We start from the raw sequence: 13,076 nt of genomic DNA on the forward strand, positions 1-13,076 counted from the left end.
CCTTAGACCGAGTCCAGCGTACAAAGACTATAAGAGAAGAGTTTCTCCAGTGTCTTCATGACTAGGAACTACCAGCCTTGACTACATCCCTGGGCCCCGTTGCATAAAAGTTACCATTATGGTGACATTGCCATCCAATGATATCTTTCATGGAATCCTTGATTTTGATTGGCTGCTGATGTTACCATGGAAGTTACCATTAGATAGCAAAGTTACATGTACCATAATAGTAACTTTTATGAAACCTTTATGTGGCTGTCTTCTATTCCAAAATGAAAAAAATATAGAATGTAAAAAAGGTTGCTCTTTTTCCAGTTTTTTTTAATAGTTGAAATTATTAAAATCTAACCAGAAACAATTGCAATTTTCTACATTTTTATTTATCAAAAATATATGGGCAGAAATCTTCAGTGATCACATTTTTGATCAGTTAGTAAGCCGACAATCATACTTTGGAACACCCATATAAAGTGACCCATAAATTTTATCATCATCCCCTTAACCCTAATTCTCCCGGGGGGGGGGGGCCATAATGGCCCCCCCCTCGACAATTTTCGCGATATATCCGCTGCGCAAATTTTTTTGACCTCGCCGCTTACTGACTTTTTACTTTCAAGTCTCGCGCAAATTTTGAGACCAAATTTATGACGCCCGGGTACGCGGTTCCGACATTACGCAACATTATGTAAGTGCATGTCAGACCCAAAATTGCTCATAAACGTGATTTCATGTACATGTACAAATCCAATACAAATTGTGTATTTAGCCAAAATTTATAAATATATCATTATTTCTACTTTTACTGATTAAACTTAATTAATTTTGTCTTGTTTATGATCAGAATTAAGTCTGGAACAATTTCCATTGAAAAAACAATAAAAAACAAAAAGTAAAAAAACAAAGAAATACATAAGAAATTCATAAAACAATAAAATACGTAAGAAATTGATTTCCAAACCGAATTTTTTTTTATTGCGATTGTTAACAATACTACAAAGAATATTTTTACCAAAAATTAGCATTCTAGGAGCTTTATTTAGTGAATTAAAGCAAAAAGAATGATTTATGCATAAATTAGCATAATTAATTCATATAAAATAAAATCTCAATATTTTGGAAAATTTTACCATACAGCCTTGTAGATTACATCGTACACTACCAGCATGCAAATTTTTGCGTCGCTCGCGCGATCGGCGGCCGAGATCTTAGGGGGGGGCCATAATGGCCCCCCCCCCGGTAATGACAAGAATCAAAATACCCCGGGAGATTTAGGGTTAAAAAATTATGCTAAAGTTGAAAGTTTCTTACCTCGAACACAAAGCTCTGGAGCCGAGCTTCCGACTGGACAAGAGAAGCCAGCTGGACATGTAAACTGGACAGGGGTCTTGGTTGCTTGACCGCCAGGACAGTAGTATCCAGCGTAGCACTGACCGGATGGTACTGACAGACTCTCTCCAGCACAAAAGTGTCCTAAGTGCGATAAAAAAGATTGGTACAAATTTTGTTTTCATGATGACAGTAGTACTTGAGATTTAAAAAAAAAAAACATCTTAAGTCGCATCCACTATATAATAAATGTCTCAAAAATATAATGACTAGGGGTTTATTATGCCTAATTTTATTTTTACAATTTGAGTGGACATATATCAATGGTGATTGTTCATTCCAATCGTCATTGATATATGTCCACTCAAAGTATATACTTGTCCTCGCTACAAATAATACGAAATTAACAGTGAGAAAGATGTAATGACTTGAATGTACTTTTACTTTGAAGTGAAATTACTTCAAAGTAATGAGGACACAAATAACATACTAGCATCAGGAGTATTTTTGTTGATTGATTAATAGATTTTCAATAAAAAATGTATCTCTTTTGATCATGACATTCAATACCCCAAACTAAAATGGAACGGCCCACTCACCTGGTGTGCAAGACTCGCAATTGGCTGACTCAGTGTTGCCTGTGGTATTTGAGAATGTTCCATTTGAGCATGGGGTGGGGTAGGGCGAGCCTATCTCACAGTAGTGACCGGCTGGACATTCAAATCCTACAGGTTCTGGGTTGTCATTTCCTCCTGGGCAGTAGAAACCAGCGTTGCATTGAGCTGTAGTGGAATGATGACATAAAGCGATTTTGAAATTAATTGGATGGATTTGGAATGAAGGAAATTAAATCCTTTTATGTACCAGAGAGTTTGACATTAAGGGTCGAATATTTCAAGGGGTTAGCGTACCAGCGTTCATTCCCATCAACATCATCATCATCATCACCACCACCATCATCCTTATTCACTCATCAATTGATTGAATGATTCATTCATTCATTCATTCTCCTCCTCCTTCTCATCATCGTTGTCATCAATGTATCATCATCACCAACATTCAACACTACCATTCATCATCATCACCATTATCATCATCATCGTAACCATCATCCTCACCACCACCATCATCATCACCATCATTACCATCATTGTCATCATCATCATCACCATCAGAATTAACACCTACATTATCTGAGCCTCTCCTGTTCCCAACATCAATATCATTTAAGTTACGTATACTACCCCCCACCGTTCCACCAACCTATATGCCAACCCCAGACCAAGCAACCCCTCCAATAGCTCACCAGTAGGAGCATCAAGCTCATAGTCCAAACAGTAATAGCCCGGATCACAATCAATCGGTCTGGATGCCCCAGCTGGACAGTAGGTTCCAGGTGGACATCTGTTGCCAGTGTAGTTGGCTGCTGGACAGGTGCAGTCTGAGATGATCGATGCATTGCCTGCAAGAGAAATTAACAATTGCTTGTCTTTAAATTCACTGAAATCAATATGACATATATACCCAACACTCAGACAATTTCCATGGCTGATGAAATTGATTTGATTTGCGCGTAGTGTATTACCTTCGCTACCAATGTTCATTACAATGAAGATAGCTTAAAGTTGATATTACAATGATGATTGATTCCACAATTCCTTATATGTCATTTACCTCAAATGAGTATTTTCATGTATGTTTCCTTCTCATCTAATTCCCATGTTTACTTTAAGAAAATCTGTAATCCGCAAGTGATTAAATACTTGACTGTACAATGAATCCCAAGCACAAGATAGAATAAGGATCATTCAGTAGAACTAGCAGTGAGATCCAAGCAAAATTTAGTCTAAATGATTAGAAGAACTGCTTATTAACTAAATTTTCATGTGAAAAAGTACAATAAAAATAGGAGACGAATTGGAAAGTAGGCCATCTTGGTATTAGACTAGATGATATTTAGACTAAGTTCATACGTGACTAAGTGATAGACTAAATTGTTAATTAGACCAAATTTATAGAAGACAAAACAAGTCTAGCCAATGTGCCATCAGACAATTTGAGAAAGTAGGACAACTGCTAATAGACCAACAAAACCAAACCATCTGTTTAAATACTTGAAAAGGAGCACAGACCTGGTGGTAGGGGCATGGAGCTAGCCGATCCTCCTGTGCAAAACCAGCCGGCCGAGCAGTTACCCGTCGGCATCGGCAGCCCCTCGCCCTGGCAGTACATCCCCGGAGGGCAAAGGTCACAGGAAGTGCTATTCTGTTGCATCACAAGGCCGTTGTAGGTCCCTTCGGGGCATGGGTACTGGATGTCGTAGGCCGTACCAAGGGGGCAGTAGTGGCCCTCAGGGCAGGGGTACATGGTGGGGTCGCTGGTGTTCGAGGGGCAGTAGTAGCCGGCTATGCACGGGTCGCATGTTGATTGTTCTGTGAATCAAGAAAATATTTGATTTCAGAGCATGCTAATGATGTAGAGAGTTTGTGATATAATGACATACAAAAATGTTTTTTTATGCTTTCATTTCTTAACTGTAGTAGCTGGTTATAGAGGGGTCGCAAGTTAATTGTTCTGTAAATCAAGAAAATATCAGATTTCAGTGAATGCTAATGATGTAGAGAGTATGTGAAATGATGATAGGCAAAGATCTTTCCAGTTTTCATATCTTAACAGTAGGAGCTGGCTATAGAGGGGTCACATGTAGATTGTTCTGTAATTGATGAAAGTATAGGATTTCAGCACATTATTGATATCCAGAATCCGTGAAATAATGATATGAAAAGATCAAATTTTCAGTGAAAGTCACAGACTTTTTCTTTCATACATTGTTTCCCTTGACATGACAAAACCTACTAGATTTCAAAGCAAAGAACAGGGACCATTGAATGAAAGCAAAAATAGCACAGGGCACAAAATTCCTTACGTGGGCTACTTGTATAGGTGCCAGCATCACATTCCAATGGTCGTATTGATCCTGTCGGGCAGTAGCTCCCCTCGGGGCAGACTCCGCCCACTCCAGTATGACTACTAGAGGGCGTGGCAACATCGACTCCGTATTCACAGTAGAATCCTTGTGTGCACTGGCCATCTTCCCGACCAAGACCAGGAGTGCTGCAGTAATATCCGCCTAGGTGAAACGGGGGTGGAGAATTAGTAATAAACACTAAAGTACGTCTCTTATAGAGCACAAAGTATTCATAAATTGGGTTCATGGATGTAACCAATGCAGAGGGCGTATCAAAGTGTTCATGCTTTAATTACACAAACCTTCTAGCTGTGCATTTATAGATTCAGCACTGCTTTTTGGGTGCAGCATTGTCTCCATAGCGTGTAAAAGCTACAAAGTCATCCTGCCAACCCATTTTTATAAAACAAATAATGCATGTATAAAAACTATGCTAGTAACAATGCAGGCATTTCATGTATTCATGCTTATTCATGAATAATAAAAAAACAAAAAAAAAACTAAATACACAAGAAGTAGACATTCCTGAGAAGGTATCAGAAAATATGTCACTCACCTGTACAAGGAGAACACTCTGATTCTCTGGCCAAACCGCTGCTATTCCCGAAGTAACCTGCCGGGCAAGCAATGACATCATAGCCGGTCCCCTCGGGGCAATAGTAGCCCTGAGGGCAAAGGTCAGCTGTGTCGCCATGGATACACTGTCGGCCAGACGGGCAGACGTAGCATGCAGCCGCTCCGGTGTGGTTGACGTAGGTTCCGTTGGGGCAAGGGACTGGGGCTACAGATCCGAGCTCGCAGTAGTAACCAGCAGGGCATATGTCGCCTGTTTTAAAAGAAAAAAAATGTAATATTGCAAAATTAATAATATGAACTGAATCAAATGAATAGACCACCTACTGAAGATAATGACCTGTAATTGCAGTAAACAAAATATTTCATGAGAAAATCTTTAAAATCAAGGTTAATTGTGACCATGTCATCATAGATCTTGATCTGGTTCATTTGTGAAAATATGAAATCTAAGCAGATCAAAAAATCAATATGTAATATCACAACATTAATATGAACATAATCAAATGAATAGACCACCTATTGATTATAATTACCTGTAGTTCCAGTAAACAAATATCTCATGTGTCTTTAAAATGAAGATTAATTGTCACCATATCATCACAGATCTAGATCTGGGTCCCGTAACACAAAGGTTAGCGATTGATCATACGCTTGATTTTTATGATTGATTGTACATTGTAGTCAATGGAATCAATCATAGAAAAATGTTCTACGATCATTGCTAAGTTTTGTGTTACCGGCCCCTTTGGCTCGTTTCATAAAGACTTACAACTGTTGTTACTTTGCCATTATGGTAACTTCCATGGCAACAGGGCTCAGCAGCCAATCAAAATCAAGGTTACCATGGTAGTTGCCATAATGGCAAAATCAAAACAGTTGCAACTCTTTATGAAACGGGCACCTGGTTCATTCATCTAAACCTTCACGCAAATTTGTGAAAATATGAAATCTCAGCAGATATCAAGAAAATTTACCTGTGATGCCGTCCATTGGATTGCTTCGATTAGAGCCACCTGAGCAATAGAAGCCTTCAGAACATTCAGCTGTCACGTTGGTCTTGCCGGGAGTCTCGCAGTAGGATCCTGAAATTGGAATATTGGAGTATTAGACAACCTTATACATGTAATGTCCGCTATTGCAAGTTAAGGTGGCACCATACAATCACAACTTGCCTGTAACAAACAATAATAATGATTAAATATATTGTACAATGCTGTTTGTCTAGAAGTATTCTGTTTCTAAGCACCATCATCCCCATCACCATCCTCATCAACATCTTTGGCATCATCACTACCACCATCACCACCACCACCATCACTATCATCATCATCATCATCATCATCATTACCATTGTCCTCATCATAAAAATCATCTTCATCACCAACGCCACCATCATCGCAAACATTGGGAATCTACATGTAAGACCACCAACCTGCACTGCAAGGTAAGCAATCGTCCAATTCATCCGCTCCTTCGACGTCCAGGAACATTCCTGGAGGACAAGGCTCTGGGATATCTGTTCCGTTGAGGCAGTAGTGTCCTGGAGTGCACACATCACCGTACGTCTTGCCCACTGGGGCCATCTCCTCAGAAGAGCTCAAGCAATAGTAACCTATGGTAAAAGAATAATTTATCATTGAAATTAATGTAAATGAATGTAATACTTTAAAAACCAGCTGTACAGGAGCCACCTTTCTATATAGGTCACAAAAATGATTTCCCTTGCAACACCTATTACATAAAAATTTGCAATTTTCATGTCTTAATGGATTTTTAAATATCATTTTAGACAGGGATAACTGTCTTTTCTGGAGATTTATACACAAATAAAATGATGCTTGCATAACACAGATGGTAGTTCACTAGTCCAAGCGCCATTGAGATAGTTGAATGTGCAGAAAATGATCCATTATCATGCTTTTCAACATTTTACAATAGATGTCTAAATCATGCCCCCAAAATCTGTTGTTAACAGGCCACACATTTCCAAGAGGGAAAAAAAATGAAAAGTAAACTCATGCTGGATAACCTGTGCTTCATAGTGAATTTTTCTACAATGCGCCAAAGGTCAACAACTCCCCCCCCCCCCCGAAAAAACCCAAACAATGACATGATAACTTGTCTAAATACATGATACTTTCAACAAAATTTTTGACATAGATTTGCTTTCTGAGTCAACCCTTACCTGCCCAGCAAGGTCCAGAGACAGCGGTCAATCCAGTCCGGCCACAGTAGTAACCGGCCGTACAGTTCCAGCATTGATCGGCACCCATTAAACCAGTCTGGATACTAAATGTACCCTTGGGGCACCCCACTCCGGTGATGCTCCCAGTCTCACAGTAGCGTCCCACAGGACACTCGTCTCCTGTGATTCCGTCAACAGGGGTGGCACTGGATGCGCCCTGAGTACAGAAGTGGCCCGGGGCACAGTAGTCAAATGGCATGGTGTTTCCTAAAGTCAAAACAAAAAGGAAAAAATCCCAAATTTCGTACAAGGAAAAATTTATTGAATCTTGGTTTGCAATGCGTATACAACTAAAATCAAATCTAAAATGAAGCACAAACCACTTTTTAAATGAATATTTGTGTTTGAGCTGCTGCGATGTTTATCATATCTTGCAAAGTTTTCAGATTTGCTACTTGGTGATATTCCAACCTAAATCGTTATATGCATCTCATTCTTATTGAAATATTTCTATACTGAATCATGCAGTTATATGGCTTATCCCCTATTACATTTGTTCAATCTGAAATCATTTTAAAACTTAGGATCTACATTTTATTAACCCATTAAGGTACAGTGCATTTTTTAAAAGATACCTTTGCAGTTTCTCTATCCCGAAACACCATACTTCCTGCTTGAAAGGCAAATTGTCAACCCTTTGTTAATTTATTCTTCTTCTATAAACTTAATTTTGTACTGCGTTTATATCTATTTTTTTCTGAGAATGAAAATGAATGAAATATTTGTTGCCAATTTGATGAGTTGGGTAATTTAATATTGACCTCATGAAAGCTGTAAAAAAATTACAGTAAAGAAACCCTTTAAACTATGTTATTCAACCACTATAGGATGATTTAATATGGGATTTGACCGAGGCATATCTTATTTTACTTTTTTAAAACAATTTTTGGTACCTTCTCCTGGGCAGTACATTCCAGGTTCACATGGAGTACATTGGGTGTAGTTATAGAGACCAGTCTGGTTGCTGTATGTTCCAGCAGGACACAGGTACTGGGTACCGAATTCCGTGCCTTCGGGACAGTACGATCCTCCGGGGCATATCGTGGGTACAGCCACGCCTCGGTAGCTTCGGTAACGGCCGCTGAAGTTGCCGGTTTCTGTGATGTTCTCTGCATCCAGGAGCTCATAGTCACCTAATGCATGTAAGAAAACAGTGATAAAGTATCGAAAACACAATTTCTTAGGAATATTTCCCACCCCAAAAAAATTTTGCCATTCCCAGGGGCCCATATCATAAAGCTGTTTGTAAGTTAAGAGCGACTTTAAGAACGACTGGTGATCCTTTCTTGTGGTAAATGACGTTCACCATTATATGTTGGTGATTATTTAGCGCGTAAGAAAGGATCAGCAGTCGTTCTTAAAGTCGCTCTTAACTTTCGGACAGCTTTATGAAACACCCACCAGGTATCTATCTAATGCTTATATATCTTGAAAATTTACATGATTCATTTAAAAAAAGATGCTCTTATGATCTATTTGTCCACACAAAAAAATGATTTCATCCTCAAGTATTTCAATCTTTCTTTGCAAGTCGAGTTAGCTGTGGATCAGTTCGTAAAACAAATATTGATCGTGTCTGATAACTGTTATAAGCTACTGAAATCCTTGCATCTGATTGGCTCAGAACAAATGAGTCAGGGAAGATCATTGTCAAGATGCTCTATGAAACAGTATCCTGGTACCTCACCAAATGCCTTGAAACTTTGATAATGTACAGAAATAAAGTCATTGTTGAAAAAAATGGTTTGAGATAATTCTTTACAAGTTGAGTTTAGCTAAGGAGCATCTCATGAAACCATTATAAGCTACTCAACTCCTTGCATCTAAAAGCAGGCCCTGGTAAAGCCTCTTGCTCAAGTGCAAAAGACCCAACATACAAATAAATCTTACCACAGTTGTCGCCTAGGATTAGAAGTCCATCCTAGGTTTCCCTGTGGAAAGGCTCAGAGCAAATTAGTCAGTAAAAATCACTCACCGAATGCCTTGCAGTAAGAGCCCTCCGGGCAGATATCACAATCACTCTGCTTCCAGTGAGGTTGGTAATACCCTGAAGGACACCCGGTCTGGTTCCAGCTGCCCTGCTCACAGAAGTGACCAGGACTGCAGGCAAGGTCAGTGGGCTGGGAGGTGTTCTGGCCGCCTGGGCAGTAGTAGCCAGCAGTGCATTCCGCCGTGGGGCTTGGAAGGCCGTAGTTCTCGCAGTACATGCCGGCGGTACACAGCAGGCAGTCACTGATGTTCACATTCATCGTGTATGCTGTATGGGAATGAAAGTAATGCCATTTATAGTAACTTCTTAAAATGTGAGTCCAGAGATTATTAAAGGCAAGGATATAAGTGTATTAGTGGACTAGATCACAAAAGGGGTTAACAAGCAAAACAATGAACTAAGTATTGCAAGAACTGAAATTAAAAAAAAGTGATGATTAAGTGTTTTTATCATATTGTGTGGCAAAACCTGTGCCTGACAGGCGAAAAACTAATGGAATCACTGAGACCTTTGGGTCTCTTGATTCTGCTGATTTGAGTGTGCAGGTGGACCATTACACCAGAGTTCCTCATACACATAGTGGAAGGGGTTCTTAACATGCAAAGGTGATGACTCAATTTGAAACAGGGACTCTATTAAAAACATCCTATCTGAGGAACAGACTGTTCTCCACTGTAATAAAACCTGCATCTACGAAATGGAAGGGACATTGTTACACACAACAAAGGATTCTGTAATCAAATGCAGGATGGACTCGAACCGAACCATCTTTTCAAGTCTTCTAACTTACGAGAGAAAGTTCCTGGTGGGCATGGCTCCTCGATGGTCGTTCCCTCTGGGCAGTAGTACCCTGGAGTGCAGGCTACAGGATCGCGAACCTCTGCACTACCGTTACAGAAGTAGCCCGCCTCACAGTCACCATCAGGGATGGGGTTTGCATAGTCCTCGCAGTATTGACCCGGAGGGCACTGGAGCGGTTGGTCAGAACCTTCAGGGCAGTACGTACCTAGAAAACAGAAAAAAATGGAAGAATAACAACTGGTTACACTAACAGTTCATTCAAAGTTAGGAGAACTGGATAAAGTCACGAGCACACTCCATAATCTGTTTGAGATCTGACTTTGAAACACCTGTAATAGCATTTGATCTGGCCTAGTCGAACCAATGCTCCTTAGATGCTAATTATTTGTGCAATCTCCTCCAGACCAATGGACTGCTACATATACAAATTACATTATAATTTCACTTAGTCAAAGACTTACAAGTTTACCAACTGAATTTCCTAAAGTGTCATAAAATATCAACAAAGTGGGACAGTGGTAATAAGATTACCAAGCAAGACTTCTTCCAAGGTGCATCCATTTTGTTTGTTTGTTTGCCACTCTTAATTAGTAAGAGTCACTTTAATCAAAACCACTTCTTTTATAAGTCTAATGGGCAGATATCTCAAGTGTACAATAAGGAAATACATTAGAAATTAACAGATACATGAACAAAGACTTACCACTTTGAGAAATAAATTTCCTAAAATTATCAAGGGATTAAAAACAGTTTCTTTGGTCATACCTGGTGGGCAGATATCTCCAGTGTTGTTGAGTGCGTAGATGGGGCAGTCAATCATGAGGTCTGATATGAGGGTTTCGTTGACCTCAGGTTGAGGTTTGCTGCTATAGGCACCACGGGTACAGTACCAGCCTGGTGAGCAGTCAGCCGTTGGGACGTCATTGCCGTCACCTTCACAGTACTTGCCAGCTGCATAGGGAAGAGAGGGAGAAAGATATTCATTCACCAAGCAAATCATTCACAAATCTTTTCACTGCTGATGACAACCTGCCAGAAACGTGGAGTCTTCTCATCTGCTCCTGTTCTACAACTCTGCTCAATGACTCAAGCCAGCTTTCTCTCATCTTCTCAAGCCTCTCTCACCTCCAATCTCAAGCCTCTCATCTTGCCTACCACTCAAGCTTTTCTACTCTTTCTGGATTACAGTCCTTTTAAGAATTACACTCATTTCCGAAAGAGAGCTCAACTTTCTAATCTCCACTTTCTCGCCCATCCATCTCACTTCTACATCTAACCACTTTCTCTTAGTCCTTTCCAGGACTTTATACATGGTGTACCGTAAACTATTTACAGGGAAGTTACATGTAATAAGACTACTGGAATATGTAATATAAAGTGGCAATTAGTTGAACACTGACCTGTACAAGGCATACAATCATAGACATCATCTCCCCTAGTTCTGTTGTTGAAATTCCCTGCAGGGCATGGGTACTGGGTAGAGTATTCTGTTCCAGTCGGGCAGTAATATCCTATAAAGAGACAAAATATGTTGGATGGTAAAATATTGTGGTTTGGGTACACTCGGTCTACTAGCACATCGTCAACTAGCTGATGGTTCAATTCTCAGATTGTAAAATGGCTAAACCCACTTGGTCTACTATTAATTCGGTCTAACAACCATTTGGTCCAACCATCACTTGGTGTAACACTCATAGGCCCGTATTCTGAAGTCAGGTTTAACTTAGACCATGGTCTAACTCTGTGCTAAAATTATGGGAAGCCAAAAGTGTCAAAATTTAAGTATTTAAGTATTAAGTTGTTTCTTATGTTTACTGTGCTATTTACCGATTCATCGATGGTGAAGACAATCATCTATTTATACTTCATAGACATAGACTATTATAAATGATTTGAGAGCCAAATGAGCTGAAATATGATATCTCTACTGATAGTGATTTATGTAACAATTGGCTATCCATACTTAAACCACAACATTAAACCTGAGTTTAAGTTAAACCCGAGTTCAGAATACGGGCCATAGGGTCAAACTGTCATGTTATACATCGCATGTACAAAAAACACCCACCAACCTAATTTTCTTTTCCCCTGTTACAGCACAGAAACTATTTTATGGTGCTAATTTATATCCTTACCTTTAGGGCATGGTGCATCCATGTAGGTGGTTGAGTTGGCTACACAGTAGTAGCCCTGCTCACAATCAAGGCACGCAGCCTTGGTGGTGAGTGAGTTATAGGTTCCAGCCTCACATGGGATGGGTTCAGGAGTAGCTCCAGGACAGTACGTTCCCTCTTGACATGGTCCTAAGAAAATCAAAAGATAATAATCGAATTTATACAACTCCCAAGAATGTTATGTAATCTGATTAGTCCAAATCGGATCACATGATATTCAGCAAATTGCACTATTGCATCCAAAATGCACTATCCTGCACTCTGTCGTCATACAAAATGCACTATCCTGCACTCGTGACGTCAGAGTGCAGGATAGTGCAAGTTCTGAAATTATCTAGAATTATCTAGAATTTACATCAAATATAGCATTCGGGGCAACTCAGTAACATGGGTGAGGGGGGGTTGCATAAAACACAGAATACATGCATTCTTGTGCATAGAGGACCTTAATAACGAACTCTGCGCTCGGCTCGCAAAATGCATATACCGCACTCGGACCTCGGTGCGGTATATCAATTGGCTCTTCTCGCACATCGTATGGCATGCACGCGCTTACGTGCATTATTTGTATTATAGCGCCTTTAGAGTTAAGACTAATATGAGTGTTTTCAATTGCTTATTGAATAGGTAAAAATGAGGAAACTTACTGAAAGTAAGGCTTGTAAAATATAACCATCAACTCAGTCAGAACACAAGATTAAATGTGGGGAGAGTGTTAATAACACTGTCCTCACAGTACTATCCTTGCACACATGTTTCAGTCACATTGACCTGACTCTTGAGTGTAGTAGTGATAAACAATATATTATACATCCTTATATATTAGCAGGGAATAATTTTGCTTGACATATTGAACAGCATTTTTGGTCATAAGAGAAAAGCTCTCAACTAAAGTAATGTACTGTCCTATGTGAAAATATGCCATACAAAAGACTTTATGCATAGCCGTCTTTCAAAAATGTGGAGCAAATTGCGATGCGATACCAGGAAAATTAT

At 39.6% G+C, this 13,076-nt stretch overlaps 1 protein-coding gene across 2 annotated transcripts in view; it reads right to left on the bottom strand.

Moving 5' to 3' along the window:
- LOC129267226 (uncharacterized) overlaps nucleotides 1–13,076 on the bottom strand; it is a 171,341-nt gene that overhangs the window by 55,723 nt on the left and 102,542 nt on the right. For both annotated transcript variants that reach the window (XM_064103566.1, XM_064103565.1), the window contains 15 exons: nucleotides 12,042–12,209; nucleotides 11,307–11,417; nucleotides 10,672–10,857; nucleotides 9,896–10,111; nucleotides 9,091–9,372; nucleotides 8,009–8,248; nucleotides 7,056–7,322; nucleotides 6,303–6,482; nucleotides 5,845–5,952; nucleotides 4,851–5,120; nucleotides 4,253–4,456; nucleotides 3,459–3,758; nucleotides 2,633–2,788; nucleotides 1,926–2,108; nucleotides 1,309–1,470 (listed from right to left, as the gene is read on the bottom strand). In XM_064103566.1, the coding sequence (XP_063959636.1) occupies nucleotides 1,309–1,470; nucleotides 1,926–2,108; nucleotides 2,633–2,788; nucleotides 3,459–3,758; nucleotides 4,253–4,456; nucleotides 4,851–5,120; nucleotides 5,845–5,952; nucleotides 6,303–6,482; nucleotides 7,056–7,322; nucleotides 8,009–8,248; nucleotides 9,091–9,372; nucleotides 9,896–10,111; nucleotides 10,672–10,857; nucleotides 11,307–11,417; nucleotides 12,042–12,209 (3,033 nt within the window). The remainder of the gene's footprint in view (nucleotides 1–1,308; nucleotides 1,471–1,925; nucleotides 2,109–2,632; nucleotides 2,789–3,458; nucleotides 3,759–4,252; nucleotides 4,457–4,850; nucleotides 5,121–5,844; nucleotides 5,953–6,302; nucleotides 6,483–7,055; nucleotides 7,323–8,008; nucleotides 8,249–9,090; nucleotides 9,373–9,895; nucleotides 10,112–10,671; nucleotides 10,858–11,306; nucleotides 11,418–12,041; nucleotides 12,210–13,076) is intronic.

Source organism: Lytechinus pictus, chromosome 8 (assembly GCF_037042905.1).
Source record: "Lytechinus pictus isolate F3 Inbred chromosome 8, Lp3.0, whole genome shotgun sequence".
Classification (NCBI taxonomy): domain Eukaryota; kingdom Metazoa; phylum Echinodermata; class Echinoidea; order Temnopleuroida; family Toxopneustidae; genus Lytechinus; species Lytechinus pictus.